This window comes from Monomorium pharaonis, chromosome 1 (genome assembly GCF_013373865.1).
Source record: "Monomorium pharaonis isolate MP-MQ-018 chromosome 1, ASM1337386v2, whole genome shotgun sequence".
Classification (NCBI taxonomy): Eukaryota; Metazoa; Arthropoda; class Insecta; order Hymenoptera; family Formicidae; genus Monomorium; species Monomorium pharaonis.
In genome coordinates, this window is record NC_050467.1 from 26,542,703 (window position 1) to 26,567,061 (window position 24,359).

Consider the following 24,359-nt stretch of genomic DNA (forward strand, 5'->3'; position numbering starts at 1 on the left):
CTCTGAGATATAAAATGTTTTTTTCCCTCAATCCTTTTTCCACATCGCATTTTTTTTCAATTCCGAACGCAATCTTCTTTTCACTTTGAATAACAACCCATGCGGGCAACTAACTTTGTGGAATTTTCAGCGATGTAATGATAAACGTGGTCGACCATTGCATCGGTCATGCGTAATAAAAGTGCGGCGAGCTTCTGTTGCCAGATTGAACAATGTTCGATGATAGTGGCTTTCACTCCATCAAAATTTATATCTAGAAAATGCACTGTCGCCATGGTTTCCTGTAGTTGAACACTATTCATCACATCGAGGTATTTACTTATGTCCGCGTCAAAAGATGCCGCCCTTGGCTTCAATTTCTCGTATCTAGTTTACACAAAATAGATAACAAGCAATAACATTTATGCGAAAACTTAAATTGCATAGATATTTCACGAATGAAAATTATGTTCTAAATATAAATTGTTAATACTCTCTTTGCTCAATACTATTTTAAAGAAATTTATGGAAAATTAAGTTATAACTTCTTTAAATAAACTTTTAGATCTGTAGTATAAACTGTATTAATTGTTTATTTAAATCAAGTATACCATAATAAAATTTAGATTTTGAGATAAGCTTTTTAAAGTATCATAAGCAAAAGGGGAACTATTTTAAATTTGGTATTTTATTACATTGCTTTTTTATCATATTGGTGTATTATTTTATTATAATTATTATATATAATAATATTTTCATATTTTAATCCCATTTTTTTACGTTACCTTTGAATGTATAGATCTTTATTTACTTCCCATACGTCTTTGAAAGGTTCCCATATCTTGATATAATTTTGCACTTGGATGAAGCAGGAATTCATTTCTGCACATTGATAGATTAATATCATTTTTATATTATTAAAACAACATAAAGTTAAAAGTAATACTGAATCAGAATTCATAAGTTACTAAATTAAAATTGTATATTAATAGAGTAACAAGCTTTTTCAATTAAATTTTAAAATTAGTTTAAAATGGAAATTTTATCTAAATTGACTGATTTTTTGATTGAAAATGGTCTAAAATTTATTAAAATTAAAAGATCAATTATATTATAATTAATATATTGCAAATAGAATTAAAAATAAAATCAGGCAAAAGAACATGTGAAAAGCTTCATTAATGACACAACCATTATTGATTTTTTGTTGGAGTTCAATCAATTCTTTGTCTTTCTTATACAACTTTGAAAAGGAGAAATCCTTATCTGGAACCATTTTAAACTTCTTAACTAGCCGCAAGACATCTTTCAAGGGTTCCAGCAAAATATTCAAAATGTTTCCTATCACCGTAGCCATCTCCAAGAGATTCGGCGTGAAGTTTATCTAGATAATGCGTAATATGCAGTAAGCGTTGAAATGTCATAGTTGTATGAAATGTATAATTATATGTACAATTGTTCACATTTTTTGAAGCAAATTTAAAAATATGCGTAAATAGTTAAATTATTGTTTAATTATGGTTATCACTCTATATGCGAGAATTTTATGATTAAATAATGTAATACTGTTGCATGGCATGTTATACGTGTTATGCATAGTTATGTACATACTTTGTTATCGATAATATCGGCTTGCATTAATAGGAGAGGTGAGGGTCCTGTCGTATCTGCGCCATGAAGAGCCTCAAACATGATGGTTAAAGAATTCTTTAAACACAATCTGATAGCTTCTTCAATTACCATATCGATTTTTATTAAATAATCTTTCCATTCCGTGCGACTCTGACAAGAAAAACACAATAATGACGTTAAATACATCAATCTATCGAGCGGATATTAGAGCAAACAGAGCAATTAGTACTTTTGTAGACAAGTTTTAGTTTTTTTCAAAAATAAATTAAAATAATCGAGTACTCAAGTATGTTATAGGAAAATACAATTATCTAAAAAAAACTAACATATTACTGTGCTTATTAAAAAAACACAATATGTATTGATTATTTTTCATCGGTTTATTTTTGTTCCAGATATAGTAACATTATCTTAATCACTTTATTGATAAATTTAGTAGTAAGTCAAACATGCTATTTTAGAAAATATCCGTTTAGCGAAGTTGCAACTCTTCGAAATTTTTTTGAATTAACTGAGAAGCTACGTGCGCAGTCACGTTATGGAACGAGCGACATATCATAACACGAATCTGCCATAAGTACGCTCCTTACTTCTCCAACTTTAGTTACACAAGAATTGCTTTGCGTAGCCCGAGGGTGCGTAAAATACACTGTTTCCACCGCTGATATTCTTTCGTCAAAGTTATTCGGTTATTTTTACGTTTGCGTACACTTTACAGAAAAAATTTTGATATAACTCGTCAGAAATTTGCTACAAACTAACAAGCGTGCCTCGCGGCACTTGCTCAAGTTTGCAGAAAATATTTAAAAAATTACTATCTTCTATAAATTTTTAGAGATGAATTACGAAGAGATTTGCTCAAGACATATCTTTAGATGTAAATATACAAAAAGATAGTAAAAAAGTAAATATGAGTAGGATGATGAAACAAGCTGTGATTTATAAAATACATAAAATATAAAAATAAAAATTGCATTTTTATTTCTAAAAAAAAAGAAAGATGGCATATTTTATCATGTTACATAGTTGCACCAAAGAAGCTATATACACCTCATGTATCACATTCTTGAAGCCCTCGTAAATCTCCATGACGTACAGAAATACCATATCGAGTCTTTGAGTCATAACTTGGAACGCCCTGTCTCTGGAAAGTGAGAAAGTTCGACCGATGCAGCGTTCGCCAAGCGTTAAGTTTCAGTCACGCGCCTGAATTTGCGACATCACAATGCGAAATGGAAATCCTACCTTTCGTGCAAAAGTTCCTTCTCCAATGCAGACAACGTGTACGTGTAATTAACTCTTATCTTGATCATTGGAGCGTCGCAGATGTTCTCGCAGATTCTTATAATTTCAAAGTTCGAATTCTTGTAAGTATCAACAAAGTCCTGAAACTAAAGGGATAAATCAATGAAAATCAATAAAATCTTGAAATTTTTGTATCTTTATATATGCGTTTATCGAAATGGTGATTATTTTGGTTTCGTATTATGCGGAACATCGTATTAATTGTTTAAATGCAGATAGAGCACGAGACTTCTCTTGGACAGCCTCAAAATTAAATTTTACCGCGAGGTTACCGTACGTATTGCATGAATTTATATGGATTTCGCGCATGGATGAGGTAAGAGACTCTAAGCGTACATTGGCCGTTTCGTTGAAACAATTCTCGATGTACGAGTCCACGTAATCCGTGTTCCACGTCAGCTTGGTTAAGCCGGGATTGATCTTCCGGTCGAGCTGCCGAATTAATTCGCGAAACAGCGCACGTTCTGTCAGCGACAATGCTGAAAAATAGAAGTTTCGCTACGTTGCAAGAATATTTCGCTACCATCGCGTGTGACTGCAAATACGGAGAATGTCGCTTTCATCGCGCGCATTACCAGGCATATACGCTGTTTGAATCGTGTCATCATGATATTTGTATAAGCTCTCACATTTTAGCCGGGGGACTCTTTTATCATAACTTAGGAAAAATAAATTTAATCGTTATATACTCCTTGTGCACGTATATTCAGGTATAAATTATAAAATGTAAAACGGTTTGCATAAGTTAATAAAATGTAACGTTTTTTAACGAATCTCATGTAGACGCATTTAAAAAATCGATTAGAGAGAATAACGTTTTTTATATCATATATGCTGAATATTTTTATTATAATTAAATATTGTACTTAAATACAAAATTTTTATTAAAGCAGTTTAAAAAGATTCAAAAATACTCTTTTTTTTTAATTTTTGCAACTTTATATTTTACCATAAAATTATGTTTATATATTAGGTCTGAAATAATTAAAATTTCGTTAATATATTATATTTTTATATAAAAAGGTCTTTTTAACTGTTTTCTTATTAACTTCTTCTTTAACAACTTACTATAATTATTTGATAAGTAATTATTAAAAACAGCGAACCTTCGATAACCCTGTTGTACGCCAGCGTGACGGCAAGGACACTTTCGTAGATAAAGTGTAGAGTATCCCATTTGTCGTGTATGAGTTTTATGTGCACGGGTATGTTGAATCTTAAGCTGATCCAATAGAAACATTCGCGGCAGAGATTCAGGATATTAGGGTCGATGTTGCACTCGAGCAGACTTGGTCTTGTTTCGCTTCGTCGCATCAGGTAGCGATCGAGTCGCGCGCGCGGGTTATCGCCGACGTCGTGTAGCCACTTTCCGTACAGATCCTTCATGGAGTCTTCGATGGATCTGATCACGATGTCTTCCTGATGATAGATCTCCTCGCTCATGCCGCAATAGGGCATCCACTCGGCCTTTTCCAGCATCTTTCGTGTCGATAACAGGCGGTCACCTTTCAGACGAAGATTCAACGCCCTACCAGCATAATAAGGTGTAATCGACGAATATTCTTCCGTCTCGAGAACCTCCTGCTTTGTCTGTTGGATATCGTCGGCTAGAATCTGCCACACCTTTGAAATTGTAGTTTAATTATTAGTGATTATTTTGACGATTTAAGATCTCCAAAATTTGGAAAGCTTTGAGGATTTAGATAGATTTATTTGACATTTTGAAGAACAGTGATAAATTTTCGAAAAAATAAGTTTGACATGTATAAATTCTTTCCCTTCCGTTTCTAATTCTTTTTTCATTATGTAGAACTGTAAAGTTATTACTTAATAAGATAATAGATTTTATGTATAAAACGTTCTTGTAAAATTTTTTCATGTTTTAAAAATTTATTTATAAATAAACAAATAAAGCTAAATTATTTTATTATTATTTTCTTCCCAGAGCTCATTTAAGATCTCTTTAATATTTTTAACTATTATAAATCGGATTAAATTTACAAATGTATAATTATTTATTAAAAGCAACTTTTATCTATGACTTATTAATTTCTGCTTACGCTGCTATTTTTGGTATCAAATAAGAACTTTAAATTCCTGCGATTCAGGTAATTGTAGAAGCTCCGCAAATTCTCGATCCCTTCTTGAATATTATTAACGTTCATAAAGACGATGGCTATCAAATTTTCGATCATTATCTCTAGGTCCCTCATTTCGGTACGAAATACGATCATATCATCGTGCCACGTAGATTCGTGAACGGCAAAGATCTTGTGTGAATTCGCTTGGATTTTATTCAAAGAATCATAAAAGAGTCTTTCGATCTTTTGACATACTCTTTCGTGCTCTTCGCCATTTGTACCACTGAATTTAGGTGTTAAAATTTGAGTGGTTTCGTCTAATCTGCGATAAAAAGTCATATTGTAATTTTCATACTTAGACACACACAAATACAAAACTGTTACTACTACAAAAATATTACTATTTCTATGAATAAATTTTATTCTAGCAATTAGTTATTTTAATTGCCAAGTTTTGTATAGAACATATCATAATTATTTATGTAATAATCTAATGCTTATTTAATGGCGGTATTTTATAGAATAACAGGTCTGTAAAAAAAGAACGTAAATGAAATTATTACTTTGTGTTTACTCAATCACGAAAAGAAGCATAAAGTGAATTATTCTGTATACGCGTCAACCAAAATTAAAAAGTGTTGTTTATGAACGGGGAATTAAAATAAAAGTAAAAAAATTGACATAGTGTGTGCATTTTCATTGATGCTTATATGCCGTGTACAATATTTGAACCTTGCAAAATCAATCATTGCTTGACAAATCTCGATCATATCCTGACACCTGCCGATGAAAACGTTGATGTAACGAAATATGCTCTTCGTGTCTAAGTCCCAGGAGTGATACGTGAGATTGATGTGGGCGTTCGCGATCTAAAACAGAATATATTGAAAACAATTTATTTTGTTAAATATTGATATTTACGCTAAATTGGTCAATCAATAATGCAAATTAAAATGTTATTTTCACGAGTCAGTACTGAAATAGAAGAATTCTCTTTAATAGGTAAAATTAGATTGATACTTAGCAGAAGAAAAAAATATCATTTTCGATGTTCAGGCAAATTTTGATTTTATTTTTACAAGTCAGAGAAAAATGTCCATTTCACAAGTCAGTGAAATGAGAAATACTCTCCTCAGTAAGCGATATAAGTTATATAATTCTAGATTGTATAGAATATATATTCTAGATTCCTTTATTAAATTGATAATCAATTTAAATTGTAATATTTCTAGCTTTACGATTATGTTTTAAATTTGACAATCCGTATTAGCACGCAATTTATATACTAAAAAATATATTCAAAAATTGATATAGAAATATTATTAAGCACTAAGATCTTCGAAAAATAGCATTTCTTTTCTTACTTTTAATATTCTATTTAATTTTTGGATTCTGCTCTAATTAATAAAGATACAAAGTAGAAACAAAGATTTTTTTTGTGTCGACGAATTTCGATGGAACTCAGAAAATGTGTGTGTCCGAAAACATTTTATTGTTACTATTCATTTTACATGAAGTATTGCACAAAAAATAAAAATGCAAACAATTGAACGCGCGTTAGCGATCCGTAAAATCCACTGTGTAACGCGATTGCACGGATTTCTGCACAAAAGTCTAAGAAGTCGTGTCACCTATCCCTTCGGGCACATGGCGTGCTAACCCCTAGCGCAACTCGAGAACAAGTAGTCGAGAGAGCCGTCGCGTCACATCGTTTCCCAATTCCCACCTCTATTCTGGCTTATCTGCCCACGGGAGAAGCGTAAGTCGGTGTTATATTGCGATCTCCACTTAAAGCGAAAGCTCTTTTTCGCTTTGCCGCTTTGTACTTGTAAGGAGCGTCCTTCACAGCAGAGATCGTCATACATAGGTATTCCGTTTCTCTCGCTAAGTTAATTCCATCAAGCGGTACCGCGAGCGATTATTTGCTCGACTCTAAGTTCCACAGAAAATGGCCGGCTGCCTCGTTTCACTTTGAATTATCATACCTAATCACAATTACCACTGAAAACCAAAATCACTTTGTAACTTCCGCATTAACGGAGAAATTCACCCTCGTGTTGTCCAACAAGGAGTCTAAGTAGCTAAAGTAGCTGTGCACACATAATTTAATGGGAGTTTAACTCACCGGCTGGAAGGTGAATTTGCAGACAGCATGAAGCACCATGTTTTGTACGCACTTTACGTATATACGATCCCAAACTGGCTTTTGAGCTTACAAGTACCTCACAGATGTACTTTTACTTATTAACTACTACAATAAGTATGTAGGTAAACAATACAAAGTTGTACGATTATCTTATCGTCATTATTATTACAAAACAATTTTTATTTATTCATAAAAGTTTAGCATACAATTCTGTTAAAAATATTTTCGCTTTTTATACAAAAATAAAAATTTTACTTAAATTAAACTTTTAATAGAACGTGTTATAATTAAATGTTAAGAAAGTAAGTCACTCTATACACTGAAAAAAAATTTACTCAATTAAAATAAATATTTTTTTCAAATAGTACCATGCAGAAGTGTAAAAAATAAATAATATTTATTTCAAACTAGCTATGCCCTGCCACGCGTTGCTGTGGCTCTCTATTCTTATGCTACGTTTTTTTCAAATTTTCTTTGCTTTCGTTGTTTAACTTTCAAGAGCCTTGCTTTACTGTTGCTCTTTTTATTTTATTTTTGAATAAGCATTATCTATCTTTAATAAATCTAATATTCATTTATTCACGTACTTCTAACTTTTTTTTCTAAAAGCTGCCATGGATTTAGAAATCCATTCAAAAGACTGTTTTAAATAAGTTTCTTTTTTTTTCAATAAAATAACAGCCATCTTTATTTTTCTTATTACCTTAATTTAAACACAATAGAAACATTCTTCGCTTCTCCCGGTCTCTCCCCGTCTCTTCTGGTCTCTCCCCGTCTCTCCTGGTCTCTCCCCGTCTCTTCCCGTCTCTCCCGGTCTCTCCCCGTCTCTCCCGATCTTTCCCCGTCTCTTCCCGTCTCTCCCGGTTTCTCCCCGTCTCTCCCGGTCTCTCCCCGTTTCTCCCCGTCTCTCCCGGTCTCTCCCCGTCTCTCCTGGTCTCTCCCCGTCTCTTCCCGTCTCTACTCGTCTCTCCCCGTCTCTCCCGGTCTCTCCCGGTCTCTCCCGGTCTCTCCCGGTCTCTCCCCGTCTCTCCCCATCTCTACCCGTCTCTCCCCGTCTCTCCCGTTATCTCCCCATCTCTCCCGGTCTCTCCCCGTCTCAATGTGTCAAAATTTCAATAATATTAATGAAAAACTATTTTTTACACTTAAATTATGGCTATCATTTTTGAAACACATTTTGGTATTTCCAAAATCAGACCCCATAAGAACACTCCCGGTTACGAATGCAACGTTGTGTCAAAATTTCAAAACAATCGGTGAAAAACTTACGGAGATCTTAGATGAGAAACAAACATTTACATTTTTATTTATATAGATAAGATAATATTTTCTATAATTTAAAAAATGTGTTATACATTTTGTATAAATTTAGAAAATGTATTATACATTTTCTAAATTGTAAAAAATATTATCTCATTTGAAATAAATATTATTTATTTTTTACAAAACTTCTGCATGGTACTATTTGAAAAAATATTTATTTCAATTCAGTAATTTTTTTTCAGTGTATATAAATAATTAGTGTTATTTTCAATTTTATGTTACAATAAGTAGTTTGCAAAATACTTCACAGAATGCTTTATGTTTTTGTAAAAATATTTCTCAAGACTTATATTATGTTCTTATACTTTTATATTTTTGGTATATAAAATGTATTATTGCAAGAAGTTTCCAACATGACTCACCTTATGATAGAGAGCCTCATAATCCTCGCATAGTTTGATGCACTCGTCAAAGAGCTTCATACTTTTCTTGACCTTCCCCGTAAATACATCTGCCAGATTGATAAAGCCTTTGCACATGATAACGATCTGATTGCTAAGCGCGCCGAAGAGATTGCTTAACCTCTCGTGGGTATTATAGTAAGGAGAGTTCAGCCAAATCGTCCTGAAGAGATGCATCATTTTTGGCAGATATTGAGCCACGCATGCAGGAGTTGTACAAGTCTTCAACTTGGCACAAGTGTCCTTCAGAAGGCTCAGGTACTCAATGTTCGATTCCGCTTCAGCTATACCGTTCTCGATCTCGTCTTTCAACATCACGAACTGACGTATGTAAGTGGACTGTGCAGCCAATAAGATGTCGATAATAAACTCTACTGTATTTTGCTGTAGCTGGTAGTTCAAACCGCAAAGATTGTCATCTGACATAAAGAAGAAAAACCACATATTTGAAATAAGTAATATTTACTTAAATCAAATAATTTATAGTAGAAATTTTTTATATACAGAAAAATTTTACTGCAAGTAAATGACGAGTGTATTTTAAAACTATTATCAAGGAAGTATTTTTTACGAAAATTATCACTATTTAATAAAAGAAAATTCAAATTAAGTATTCGCAATAGAATAATGTCTTTTTGCGTATATGTATGCACATACATATATGATGCGCGCGCGCGCACGCGCGCACGCACACACACACACACACAAAGAATTAAACGTAAACGAAAATCTTATGTTTATGTATGCTCCGAATATTGTATGATCGAAAGCTTCAGATAATGTTAAGTTTCTTCCTAACTCTATGAGATACAAAGGGGGTTCCGTCAAAATGTCGCGTTAAAGGAAACTTTAGTCTCTCCTAAGAAATTTCCGGACACATATTATCGAGAAACAATTCTATCTTCTCTTTTTCTCGTAGCCGCTATATCTTTTCTTAGGAGTAAGCACTTACATCGATAAGTCCAGAAATTATATTCATCGTCGAGGCACAGTAATTCGTGCGGGCTTGCTTGGTCCTGGTCAGAGAGGGCTATTTTGATTTGAGTGTTCCAATAGGCCACCACACCCTCCAGTCTCTTCACCAACTCCTTATCGGCGCTATCCTCCTCCGCGGTGAACTCCCTACTCTCCAGAGGTACATATATCACGGTTAAGCCCAGCATTTTGTACGTGAGGTCCGTTAAATTGCACAAGAAGGTGTCCAGTTGGGTGCAGAAGTCCGCTTTCACACATGTGTTTCGGTGCGATTAAGGAAAAGAAAATCCAGGAACGTGATACGGAACCGAACCTCGTTATCGCTGTTCCCGATACCGCCATTTTTTACACAAACTGTCCCGACGTCTATCACATGGAAATGTAGCATGTATCCTCGCGATACGTCCGCTGATGGAGATTTATTGAGTTGAATTGCCCGCTTTATATCGAAAGTGATCGACTACATTGTCATTGTCACATCGATTTACAACTGAAGTGTACAGTTGTAAATCTTATCGAATACAAAAGTCGGTAAAAGCCGAGAACATGACTGTTTCTACTTAAAGTGAAATAACGTTTGTACAAAACTTAACGATTAACACGAAACGTCATAGAGTTTTTGAATATTTTTAAAAACTGCAATTGTTTTAAAAAATTCATTACAGCTATCACTATTCGACTGGTACGTTTCATAGACGTTGCATTAATCGTTGTGCTAATCACGGTTATAAGAACAAAAGTTTAAGTCGTGATTCAATGAGAATGAATCCACGATCCAACGTGTATACGTCTAGGAAGATAAAAAGTTCGACGCGAACGAAGTTGTTGGGCGTCCTGTCACAATTAGCAAAGCGACGCTTCGATACGGTTAAAATCCGCTCAGGATCCATTAGAAATAATAAAGTGGCTCCCGTACGAATGCAACGCAATCGTTTCTAACTCGACGGCGGAGTAATCCTGTTCGCGTACGTGGGCAAACATCGACGCTGGATTTACCAGCGGCGGTGAGTTGTGCAGTGCATTTAGCCGAAAATTATGGTAATAATAACTTTCGTGCAATTCCCAGGCGTCCCCACTTTCCCGGCCCCCGTTTCCCCGCGGACGGGCCGGAACTTTGTGTCGTGCGTTGCGGTAACGGGATTGCAGCGCTAAAGTTGGAAATTCACTTGGTAATGTCATCACGTTAGATTGTTATGACCTTAAGCCGGAGCAACTATGGGTGATCGTGATGATCGCCCTTGGCATTGTGGCACTGGCCTGTGGCTCCTTTGTCACCGTTGTCGATTGAAACAACCACTCATCGATCGTCTTCAGCGCACGTGGAAATTATTCGGCGATGGATAGTACGATTGACACCTAAATTACGGTTAGACCGCAAATTTTTCATTATTCGTAACATCGATTGATAAAAATAATAAACGTTATCAGAAAAAAAAAACAGATACTAAAAATTTAAATTAACACTAGAAATCCCAACATTACTGAAAGGATCAAATTAGTTATTGCAAACAATTGATTAAAAAGAAAAAAAAGTAGTAAAAGATGGACTATTTTATTAAAATAAAACAACTAATTGATAAAAAGTTAAAAAATTTTTAAATTCTAGTTTTTGCGCAAAAGTTATTAATTTATTTGTCTATTTCCAGGTTAATAAAAACTTAATAAAAGAAATAGAAACACTCAATAATAATTTTTCCATACTTTAAGTAGGAAAAGTTAAAAATATAATAGTAAAAGGCATAATATATGAATAGAAATTAAAACGGTGATATGGAAATACAACATATAAGTTCAGAAAGTAGAAACGTACTAATTACACATGTTACTCGACAAGAAACAAAAAGACTAGGTTTCGCGCAATAAAAATTGACTATGGCAGAATGTTCGAAAACTCAGTTGGTTCGATTGGATTGAAATTGCATCGCAAAAATCGATCATATATCAGAACGGATATATCGGATTGAATCATGGATTCGGGCGAGAGATAAAATGCGCGATATCTCCCCTGGGCGTCCTTCGTCCGGTGAAGCTTTTTAAACGTACATTTAAATCCGCGAAAAACTTTAAATCACCACCCACTACAAAATCAACCAGTCGCGGGTGCGCGCGCGCGTGCTGTGTGGGATTTGAAAGTTAAACAGAATTTACATTGCACGACGAAGCCCAACCTCAAGTGGGTCACTCGGGGAGCCACCGGAAAGACCGACGGGATATCGTGTCTGGACCCAATTAAAGTTCCGTAACTCGCGATCTGTACACGTATATTATTTACTGAGACGATACGGAAAAAAAGGAAGGAGAGAAGACGAAAAAAAATGAAGAAACTTCGCTAAACTCTTCCTATTGGCCTATCGTTATGCAGTCGACTTTGCCCGTCCAGCAAATTCGTGCCGTTTGGCCCCGTGCCTCGTGAAACTTTTCGCGCTAGTTGCACGAATTAATTGGGTACTTTGGGAATGCGATAATAGAGACGAGAAGGGAGCAGCAAAGGATACTGTCGGGCCAGGTTTCGATTGTGAGGAAGATCGGCGCAAACACGTTCTGGATAACGCCCAGTATATGGCTCTCCACCATGTCGTTCATCGATCCGAAGAGAATGCGCTCGCGAAAGTTCTCCGAGCGGAGAATCTCGTTGGGCTGTCTCACGAAGTAGGTTAGCTCGCGCACGGGCACCGTAGGAAATGAAAATTCTGTGGTGAGGCTGCCGTTCACGTGATAAATGCAGAGGACCGGAATGCTCGGTTCGTGGAAGAACTCGCGGATGTCCATGTCGCATTTCCACGTCCAATCGTCATTCGTCAGACTGCTCAACGTCGTCATATCCTTAACACACTGAATCTGCGAAAAGGCATCCAATTTTTCTGAATACTTGCTTCCAATTCGAATACATAAATCGATTTTTATTTTTCAAACGCGTTATGTATTGTTTCTGAAAATATATCTTGATGTCAAACGCAATTGAAACTTTTAATACAAATAAGTAAATGTAATTATTATTTTTATTATTAGCATTATTTTATTAACATTTTTGAAACATATTACAAAACTGTAATTTAATTACGAAATAGTTTAGTTTATTTAAAATAATTTTAAAACTGTTATCTTGTAAAAACGCGAAAGCTTACCAATTCATCTAATTCATCCTGCTCGTATGTCGGACGCAGCTTGTCTTCTTCTGCCTCTTCTTCACCTGTAATATTCATCCCGCTCGATAATTTCGGTCGATCGCGGGCGATGCCACGGTTATACTGCGGCCAGTGAATCCGGAAAACGGGATCCGATCTCCCCGTGCATCGCGCGACGACGTTTATTGTCGTTGGAAAGGCGACCTCGTAACTATTATAAGGGGGATTGGAAAGAGGAAACAAATTCAACGGGACGCGCCGGCCGTTCGTTAGTCGTCAATTGGAATGGCGCGATGGGTCCTCCTAAATCCGCCAGTTGGGTTAAATAGAAGACATTCGTTCCAAAGAGGGTCACGATATCATTCCTCAGGCCTTCTCTGTCCCATCGGCCTGGGCCATCGCCGCCGCCCATGCTCTTGGCAATCTAATAGGAACTATAAATCGCGAGTAGCTAGTAAATCGACGGAAGAGGAAACACGTCGCGTCGCGATCGAGACGCTACCGTAGGCCACGTTGAGGCAATTTATCCCGCTATGATGGCGTACATTATGTAGATACGACGATGTCTTCTTTGGTGACATGCAACGACTTATCAATCTCGCATATATACTTTTCTCGAAAATCACTTTATTGTTATTAGGAAAATTATTAAGCATTCCCGTAGAGCATCGAACTTTTTCAGAGGTATTTCAAAAATATTTCAACGGAAAAGTGAAAAATTTCATAAAAGTTGCGAAATATCTTTGCAACATTTCTAAAACAATTTTGGAATAATAAAATGTCTGCAATCTTGCACTTGAAATTTTAATTGCTGAAAAAATTGCTGAAAAGTCTTTCTATAAAAAATATTACCAAAAAGTTATGGCTTAAATCTCTTTTATAAAAATATTATTGACTATAATTCTTGAAATATAATAAACTTAAACATTATTTCTTAATAAATTTAAAATACGATATCTTAAAAATAACATGTAAAGTTTTCGAGAGAATTACAAATATAGTGATAAGTTATGATAACAATTATACTTAAAATATTAATATTTTATATCCTTTCTATTATTTTAATATTAAAATATTCGTTCACTTCTCTTTGCATCACTGAGACTTATGAGACTTATGAGAGCAAGAAAAAATGTATATTTGATTTATATAAAAAGTTATAAATAGATATCAGATGTTTTTAAGACAAATATGCTTAAGATGCGATTAAAGGATAACGAGGCGCTGCAATTTCTCGTCTTTTTAATGCGTTGTCAAAGTACACGGTTGCTTTTGTAGTACGAATAATTGAAATCACTCGGTTCTATGAATTAATAAATACAAGATCAGACAGAGCATTTTACTGCAGCCGACCAATTACAAAATTGTCGTCCTCGATCATCCGTAGATAACGTGACGTGACGTTAATTGTTTACAAATTAAGGATTTGTAGATCCCACCGTGTCTAAATAGGAAGAATACGTTTTCAATAATAACGCTAGAATTTGTGTTAAGACGGATTGGCGGAAGTAGCTTATGTAGATTATATAGATTATCAGTTATTTAATTCATCTACTTTCGGATTTCGTGCAAGTACCGAGAACTCGCGAGAGGACAAATTAGGTTCATCTTCCAGCTAGTGGCGAATAGAGATCGAGGTCGAAGGGCAAATTGCCATAATCCGCTAGGGAACAAATTAGGAATCGGGCAACAGCGCCAGGACCTGTGAATGACCGATTAATCGTTGCAAGTGGTCGGCTTATGTGCGATTTGTCATAATTATTGAAATTGTTGAAATCAAAATGAGAATTGGCTCGTTAATGCTGAGTACCCTCGAGGTGCAATCACACATCTATTACATCTATTTCGTCTTTAAAGTTATCACGGAATTTACGGTTACCAAATGCACTCGCGAGAGCATACAAAACAGCCATTGTAATTGCAAATTGGACGCGACCATCGTCGAATCCGTGTTCAAATTCAAACGCGTCCCTCCCTGTCGGAGGAGGGGACTTGCTTCAAATTAGCCGCATTATGGCTAACGTGGTCGTTATTATTGCTGCCTTGTTAATATTTGCAGAAGTATCGAGGAAATTATGTTCATAGTAACGGCTTTAGTGCAAGCTCTAGAAAATGAATTAAATAAATTCGTGCTACTTAATTAATAAGCGCCACGCTGTAACAAAGTATTTGAAGATTTATCGATCGCACACATCAATCGCACAAATCGTGTACAGGTAATGAAGTAAGAGTGTCGCTATTTGTGGAAATTGGAAATTGCGGTATTTAGAAAAAATGAAGATTATAGAAAAACAAGTATGACGGAGAGATTATCTCTAGTCGAGAAAGCGTGGTAAAAAGCGAAAGTATTTAATATTCCCTTCACGGATGTGTTGCTCGTCGCGTGATCGATTCTGTGATATCTTCGGATTTAACGGCGGAATTGAAGGGCGCTCTGCGCGCGACGAGGCCGTACGAAACAGAGGTTGAAAACGACGGGCCCGAAAGTGTCGAAAATAGGGCAGGCGGAGCGAAGAACCGATGCCGGGAAAGGAGCGGAAAATCGGGAAAGTTGAAACGGAGAAGTGGGTGCGTTTAATATTTTTCTCGTAAATCTTACTGCGCCTTTCCGCTTCATCGCTGAGCTCGGCGTCCAAGTACTCTCGGCGTGGGTCCGGAGGCGGCTTATCTTTAACTTTATTTCTCCGTCTTTGCATTTTATTGACGGGGTGGTCTGCCGGCGTCGTCACCTCTCTCACACGAGTCTGTGCAACTGATTTATGCGCCCGGTCCAACTGTTACGGCAGCGAATCTTTCAGCGTTTTCGCCGTAGATATCCTAAAGCACCGTCGTGAAGTTGCTCGAGAGCAAGAGGAGTGGTCTCGGCAGTAGATCGGCTTTTGGAGACCGATCGTTCGTTGTCCAAGAGATTCTCAATATCTCCAAAAAGTATCACGCATCTTCGGTAGTTGTTTAAACTATAAGATAGACTACACAAAAGAGAAGTATTTGTAAAATATTTTTTCTAGTTTAATAATATTCGTTATTTACTGTAATATTAATTAATATGATGTGTTTTGTCAAGGATGTTAGGTTTTAAAGAAATATCTAAATATCACATTATTTATTCATTCACATATTTCTTTGATTTTAGATAGGTAATTTTTATATCTATATATATATATATATATAAAATGTGGGTCAAAAACATTTATATATTTATCTATATTAATTATCTTTCCCAATAAATTGAAGCTTTACAGAGCTAATGAAAACTTTCCACTTCGTTGCCATATATTACACGTCCCAGCGAGTAAATCGCGGAACTTCAGTTTATTAGGTTCATTGTGGTCGCTTATTCGTTAAAATTACGTACATTACCTCATTTCAAAGCTGCTACCTCATTTGCGCTAGAGAATAATCACTGCATTTTGTGCATGAATAGTTGTTGCACTTGTTATAAGACGCATTAAACGCGTATATATAAGGCAATCTCTCTTTACATAAAAACAATTTTATCATCTTAGACTTCACGTAAGACTAATTTTAGAGACACACACTAAAATTTTTAATTTCTAAACCAAAGATTATAAAAGTCTCTTATAAACAAATTTTACAAATATAAATAAATACGAAATAAATTATATACTTTAGTAAATTGTTATATATTTCTAAGTATGTTATCTTTCTAACTACGTTACCATTACCATTACTAATAAAAAATGTTACCATTAAAAATTGCTATTATAAATTTATTATTAAAACAAACTTACAAGTAACGCAGTACGTTTCAATAAATAATTCTTTTATAAACCGACAATTAGTTACCGTTCATATAAAAGTAATCATAAAGTATTGATTCAAATATATCGCGTGTATCGGCGAAATATCCTTACTTGGCTGTATGTCGTGTTCAGTGGAACGTAATTCTGCGTAGCGCATATAGCGTCCATCCGCGGATATCCTGTTAGATCGACGGACACGGAACGAAAGGAGAAATTGCAGGTTGGTTATGGAGGGGGCAGGTCGATGGAACGAGATTAAAAGAGGCGAAGCTACAAGATTAAAAGGCAAAGCGGGACCTACTCCGAATTGAACGGCGTCGGTTGGCTGCTCGCGGAGACATTTATATTCCCGGGAAATCGTTATTGACCGATCAGAGAATCCGAATGGCTTTGTCGCGCCGTTTCTCCCTTTCTTTATTTCGTGCACCCTTCCTCTGGAGAGGAACGAAACAGCACGTGAACACCGACATCTGTCCTGCCAAGGGTTTCATCGCAATATCCTCACGTACACTCGCTGCGAATCACAATCAGAAAACGTAACAGTTATTCAAGCGTAAATGTTTCGTGAAACAGATCGATAATATTCCGCAGTTTTTCCATGCGGCCTTTTGTAATGAGCAACACATGTAAAAATAAATACAGAATATAATTAATTAGGCAAGCGATCAAATATAAGGATTAGACTTAGTCATATTTAAATACAGTTATAACTAGAAATGAAAGGAAAATACGGTCCAATATTTTCGAAATTAGACGAGGGATTCACAATAGGAAACGTTCCGGGCTCTTCGTCACAATTTTCCTTGCCGATAGCTCAGCGGTAGTAATAGCTGTCTAAAGTTCTCTCAGAAATATGGGCCAAAACACCAAAACATACCTACAGACCATGTAGACCGGAAAACGGAAATTGAGGTAGAACAGTTTTGAGATGAGTTTTGCCAGGAAGAACTAGTTATGAAACACGGTACATTGGAACTGGCGCGATTCGAGGAGTTACGTAAAACTTAATCGAGCAAAATAGATATACATAAATATTTCAATATTACTGCAATGGCTACTAAAATAGATTTTAGTTTTTGGAAGTTTTTATATTGCAATTTCCTATTTAAACATTATATTAAATATCTGTATTTGAGAAAATATTGAAATATGAAATTTTAATTTAACCGTAAGAATCATCTGTTTCAATGTTTTTGTAGTTTATCAATAATTTTGTTAAAAACTTGTTCTTTTTAACATCACGGATAGCAAATGATTTAATAATATTGCTACAAAACAGTAACAAAAATGGTAAATTATATTTAGAATTTTTCAACAAAATGATTTATGTAACTCTTTTAAAATGAATTTAATGTTTGCTTTATTCTTCACATCTTTTATGTAGCAATTTATATTTATTCATATTTTTTTAATTTTTTATTCGAAATAAATTTGTAATTTAATAAATTACTAATTTATATCCATTAAATTTGGAGCATGTTTTTTTTTGCAGCAGCAGAGTAATATGCAGTATCATTTAATTTGTCACAATTACTCACAGATTGTACCATTTGCGACGTAGTAATAAGAGAACATCGATTTCTGGCAGTTAAAGTGAAAGTTAAGCGTGGATGCAATTGAACCGATGTAATAGGTTTGTCTGTTTAAATTATAGAAGGTAAAGTCGCGGGTTGAGTGATATACACAGATAAATTGCGTTCTCTCCATTAACTCGGTCTGCGGCACGCGCTCGAAAAATAATTAAAAAACATTCCGAGCAAAGTGTATCCCTGTTATTGTTCACCGAATTAATTAACATCCCGATATTTTTACTTCACAACGAAACTGGGTCAACTGACGAAGTAAAAGCAGCCATAGTTATCGTATATATGTATGCTAATTGAACGAGGAACAATCTCGAATGGAACCTGGTAGAATGCTTCTAGTTAATTGTCATCGCAAATACTCTCTATTAAGTTTCTTCATAAGCGGATAATCTGCTATAGTTCATCTGAAAGAAGATATTTTCTCGTTTGTATTTGTTTTTAAAGTTTTATTTTTAGTTTTTATTTAATATTCTTATCCAAAAACAAAGTAGCATGTGCCAATATTGGTGATCTCTTTCTAATTATGAAATGATATATATTTAATAAACTTTAACTAAACTGTTCTTTCCTTGTATATACATGTTTTCCATCGAGAGACGAGTACCTACAACCTACAACACGTAACGTCGATAATGAGAAATTTATTGAAGCGCGAAAAAGCGTGTGATCACGCTTGTCGATACATTTTGTGTTATGGTGCCGCGGTTTCCGCGCATTCTCCAGCAGCAGCACTTACGCTACCGGCGCGCACAGGATTTCGAATTTCGATTTAGCGTGCTTCCGTGAAAGAGCGAGTAATAGGTGTGCCTACGTACCGTGGCGAACCTCGCAGGTCCACGGTTGTTTGTCGACGAACGGCGGCGTTTCCCGCGAAAGCTTTTCTTCGGCAATCGATTGCTCGGCGGACGAACGAGAGATTTTCTCGAGTGCTTTCGCTGTCTCGTGCACGTTTGGGCTCTGGCGTCGGTTCGATCAGACACGAAAGAGGAACTAACTGCTTTTTCTCGCTCGTACGCGCGCGTTCGTATCCTGATGAAAAGCCGATTTAATCGTTCGCATCCCAACGCGACCTTGTTCTCCAAAAAATTACTTAAATAACAAACGACTTTTTAAAAACTGATAAAATTGTGTTAATTCGTTAAAAAAGAACGTTAATTTTTATACAGATTTTATCACTGTCAGGATCAACGCTTAAAATATCTAATTTATTTATACTTCTACACTAATTTTTTATATGAATTTTATATTAAAATAGTGTTAGTTTAATTATTCTAATATACACCTTACAAAGTAAAAAATTTTAAATATTTACAGAAATATGAAAAAAATTTTAATTATGTGGATAAATTTTCATTCAGATTAATACTACAGAAAAATAAGGTACACGTGGCATCCTAGGTTAATAACGACAAGTATAAAAAGTTCGTTAACACCACTATGCATTATTATTTTCTGTGACATTCTGTTGAGTAGCAATGGTTTGCTATTCGGTATGCATGGTTGATGAAGGTAACACTTTTGCACGCTCAAAAAAATGTCAGACGATCTGTCACGCGCTCTATTTCATATATTTAATACTGTAAGTTGAAGGTAGAATGTACCATGTATAAAGCATAGCGATCCATCATACAGACTGTCGCGTATCATTTGATAGATCGTTTGCTGAATATCTGTCAGTGATAATACTCCTTAAATGCGAAGAAGGTTTGACTCATTGTCAGTTCTGGTCAATTTGTCTATTGACGTATGCAACTGTTATTGCATATATATAGAATTAAGGTAATAAAATTCAACAGGATATTTCGTTCAACTGCCTAATTCTACCGAATGTTATTGGAAACAGAATTGTGTGCGCTTGAAATGCACGACGGAATAAATCAGAGTCCAAAATTTAGAATTAAACTTATAATTTCTGTAATTTTACATACACAAACGCGTATAATACAAAATTGCAAATATTTGTACTCTGTAAAGAACATGGTAATTATTTTTAAAAATATGTAACATTCTTCTTCCGTAAACACTTATATAATTCAATGAATATACCGTATTATTTCTGGCGCCGATATTTTTTCCCTCGCGATTCGACGGAGAAAATTTCAAGCGTGGAGCGTCGAAAAAATGTTTTCCGTTACGTTACGTACATGACGTACGTCTTTTTTTTTCCCCCTTACCTGACGCGTGTCAAAATTTCCTTCATGACCGCGGAAAGATTTTTCCCGGGGATGTTAAGCCGGTAATGTGCCGGACGGTGCATAAAGCACATCGTTTTACGCCGCGGCGGCGACGGCGGCAGCGGCACGTTGAAAGTGCCTGCGGGGCTGATACAGTAACGAAGGTGGAAAGACCGAAGGAACTTTGCGATCGCAGGAAATTGTGCCTGTGTAGAAAAGTTTGCACGCCCTGCCACGCCGGCGTCACGCGTAAATTCGCCATTATTGAATTCGACGCGAAAAATTTCGTCACAGCTCGCCCCTTTAGAAGATCGTGGATTACCCTTCCGAAGGTTGCAGAAAGTTTAAATAGGTGCGCCGTGCCGTGGTTTAAAAATAAATAACGTCCGGAAACTCTTTCAAGTGATTTCCCGACGTTTCTTGGCGCGACGTTTTTACCATCGACGTTAAGCAAATAAAATTCAAAATGCATTGTAATTTTGTCCGAGTCATGTACATTTCCGAAAAAGACTCAAAAATGTATGTAAAATATATTCATCTAGAAGCAAGAATTATTACATTTGATAACGATTAAATGCCATTTTATTAATATCCTTATTTTGAAATATTTACTTCGTGGCCGTTTAAGCTGTCAAGTTCCACTGTAGTCGTTTTCTAGACACAAAAAGAAAGGTTTAGCTAAAAAAATCTAAAAATTTATATAAATATACAAATAAAAGAATAATTTTATTAAATTATGAAAATAATTATGTACGATGTTCAAGTTGGTTGCTAGAATGTCAAAATCTTTTGCATTATTATTCATTGTGCTTGAATTTCTTTTATAATTATTTTGATAGGGTAACAAAATGATTTTTAGATCTGTATATATAATTAAATTTTTAGATGTTTCAGTAAAAAACCCGTTCTTTCATTGTATGAATAAAAAAGAAATGTAATTCTTTAACCAAAAGTTACGAATATGTTTGAAAAAAAGATACCAATATGCTGAATGTATTTTTATTCTAAAAGTGAGAATTATTACATTCAATAACGATATTAAATGTTATTTTATGATAATTATTCTATTTTGTGAGAGATATGTCACTTAAACTGTCGATTTCCATTTCAGTCATCTCCTATGAATTATCCAGCGATACGCGTGGACATCGATATTTATGATCAGGTCATTCGTTGTGGATTCACAGAGAAACTCTCCATAACGGCGTGGCGTGCGAGGGAAAGGTGCAAAGAGATAAAAGGGATGAAAGTGTCAAAGGAACGAGGGGTTGAAATCTTGTCACTTTTAGCGATGGCGCGCGGGATGGCGGATGCGAAGCGCGGGATGCAACGAAATAAATCCTCCCGGGATCTGCGTGATATCTCTCTTCGTTGTGGCGCGTTTCTTGCTGGCGTATGTGACAGTTTAAATTGAGTCCGCGTTATGCTTTTTCCATCACGCACGCGGTTTTCTAACGCTTTCCGTCGCGCCTGCTGTCGTAGGATCAAACGGAAGGAGCTGCGACGTCGTTCAATTGTTCACGGCGAAGCTTACGACAAAGCCCGGTATTATTTCATTAAACGCTTGATCTGGCGGGATTGCTTAGTTAGAGCCACCCCTTAGAGGAGAACACGTGTTCTCTTCGTCGGAATACAATGTCTCCGATAAGCCTGCATAAGAATCGCAGGAACGAGGTGATTTTCCTTTCCTCGGCATTTACGTGCTGCCATGTACCAATTCGACGTAGTTGAGCAGGAACACGGAATTTATATTAGATATCTAGATATTCACATCCTGCGCTATCGAATTCACCGATCTGAATCGGTGCGGATATCCGTTTATACAATTTTCGTGTATATGAGAATTGTATCGACCTTAGAAACGTGCGCCGCTTACATTTACGTTAATTTTTTAACACAATACATACCTCGGAGCCGTATGATACGTAAGATATGGATAAATCGATTATTAAACAATAGAAATAAAAAAATGTCACTTCTGAACAATTAAAAAGATGCTTTATTTTTATAGCTGTACAAAAATAATTAAAAATGCCTCGTTATCACATACATTAAGACTCTTGACGCCCATCGCAACTGTCTTGGAATAATGACGTCACGGGTAAAAAATATATACTATAAAAATTCTTGCAACGTACATTAAAATAGAAATAAATTTGAATAAAATACATTTACAACTAATTTCATTATGCATTTTTCATAATATAATGTAAAGAAAATGTATCTCCCCCAACTTTGAATACCTTTAATATATCTCAATTTCAATAAAAATTGACTTATAATGTTTGTCAAATAAATTCGATTTAAATATATAAATATCTCAAACGTTCCTCTGAATTATAATCTTCTTTATAATTCGGTTTATTCGGTTATTCGAAAAAAATGTTAGAGATAGCCGCAATTTTCTGTTTGCTTGGGCGCAGCGATAGTCGGTACCTCTACCATTATGTTGTCATTGCTTTTCGTGCGGTTTATATTTTGCATATCGCCTATGTTGACAGAATCGCATTGAGCCTTCGAGACCGTGCGCTCTTTTATCGCAATGCATCTCGCGATCTTTCACCGAGATGGCTGTTTGCAAAATTCATACGCGGGCTCTTCGCACAACACCGTGTACGCCCCGGCCTCACCGCCTTATTCCGTTGGAAATCGATGATGCGAGTTTGAATCGCAGTTGTTAGCATACGGCCGCCCCCGGTGCCGTTCCGTGTCGAATCGGCGCATCGTTCAATTCCTACAAAGTCTCATTCATTTCCGTCACGCGCCGTCCTGCCCGCAAGGACGGAGGAGATCCCAGCGAGCGCTCCGTGATCCTGAAATAAATCTGGTCGTATAAATCGCGCCAACTATAGAGCGACGTTCTGGCATGTTGCGCGTTAACGAGAATGTGTTGATCGCCGCGCGATTAAACGTCCTGTCTTCGACGTGATTTTTATCGTCGTCGGAAATGAAACGGGGAAATCGCCGCCGTCTCGAGGACCGCTCCATGCCTCGGCACAGCGCGCCGTAGAAGGACAAAACGATTTACGGCGCTTTACGCGATTCTGTATTCAGTCGTCATACTAGGTGTTCTATCTCTATCTTACGGATCGCATCGATTGGCAGCGGCTCTTCTACGAGAGGAGCTCGACGGTATTTTGTCAGCGGCGTGTTATCGACGTTTGTGTATCTTCAACTCCTTATTTATCACTCACGACTATCCTCGATAGTAGAATCCCGTATTTAGTGCACTTATCTAACTGGACGATCAATTATCCGAAGCGTTATCAAGAGATTTCAAGCCGATTTCCGAATTAATAATCGAACTTTTGTTCATTAAATCTTGGTGCTGCAAAACATTTTTTTGACAGATTAAATCTTTTTATGATGTGTGGATATCTATCAGTGATTATCGGTATTGTTTTTTATAGATATTTATTTTATATTTGCGTGAGAATTATGATGCGTGGATATATTCGCATGGATTACGCGGGTGTAATAGCGTAGCATTAAACTTAACACTGACGTTGGATCTCGTTATTGCGTATCGATATCAGGTATCAAAAGCTACCAATCGATCTCGGTCGGTCGTATACATATACCATCGACATGAAATGTATAAAAATTCATTTTACCGAATGCATATATATATATATATATATATATATATATATATATATAATATACATATATATATATATATACATGTATATATATGCAAAGATAAATTAAAAAGTTTTCACACGGAAATGAATTTGTACGCGGAATAGATGGAGCGAATAGACGAGGCAGAATAGATCAAGTGTTACAGACAGAAGTCTAGTTAAATTTTGGAAGTGGGAGATCGCGCGGCGATTACAATTAATCGACGGGAGAAACGGCATTCCCA

The 24,359-nt window shown here is 35.8% G+C and overlaps 2 protein-coding genes across 2 annotated transcripts in view; both read right to left on the reverse strand.

Moving 5' to 3' along the window:
- Positions 1-11,369, reverse strand: part of LOC105829148 (dynein heavy chain 2, axonemal) — a 42,894-nt gene extending 31,525 nt beyond the window's left edge. Inside the window, exons 1-13 of the mRNA XM_036289930.1 lie at positions 9,820-11,369; positions 8,829-9,286; positions 5,657-5,866; positions 4,977-5,429; positions 4,023-4,539; positions 3,253-3,395; positions 2,857-3,002; positions 2,617-2,755; positions 1,938-1,948; positions 1,591-1,801; positions 1,171-1,363; positions 765-861; positions 115-366 (exon numbers count right to left, since the gene is read on the reverse strand). Coding sequence (XP_036145823.1) covers positions 115-366; positions 765-861; positions 1,171-1,363; positions 1,591-1,801; positions 1,938-1,948; positions 2,617-2,755; positions 2,857-3,002; positions 3,253-3,395; positions 4,023-4,539; positions 4,977-5,429; positions 5,657-5,866; positions 8,829-9,286; positions 9,820-10,030 — 3,041 coding nt within the window. The 5' untranslated portion in view covers positions 10,031-11,369. The remainder of the gene's footprint in view (positions 1-114; positions 367-764; positions 862-1,170; positions 1,364-1,590; positions 1,802-1,937; positions 1,949-2,616; positions 2,756-2,856; positions 3,003-3,252; positions 3,396-4,022; positions 4,540-4,976; positions 5,430-5,656; positions 5,867-8,828; positions 9,287-9,819) is intronic.
- Positions 11,370-12,193: 824 nt separating this feature from the next.
- LOC105839556 (dynein heavy chain 2, axonemal-like) lies at positions 12,194-13,484 on the reverse strand. Its single transcript, XM_028192149.2, has 2 exons — positions 12,968-13,484; positions 12,194-12,680 (listed from the first exon to the last, which is right to left on the reverse strand). Exons 1-2 carry the CDS (start codon positions 13,043-13,045, stop codon positions 12,267-12,269), a joined length of 492 nt encoding a protein of 163 aa, XP_028047950.1. The 5' UTR covers positions 13,046-13,484; the 3' UTR covers positions 12,194-12,266.
- Between the last annotated feature and the right edge of the window lie 10,875 nt (positions 13,485-24,359).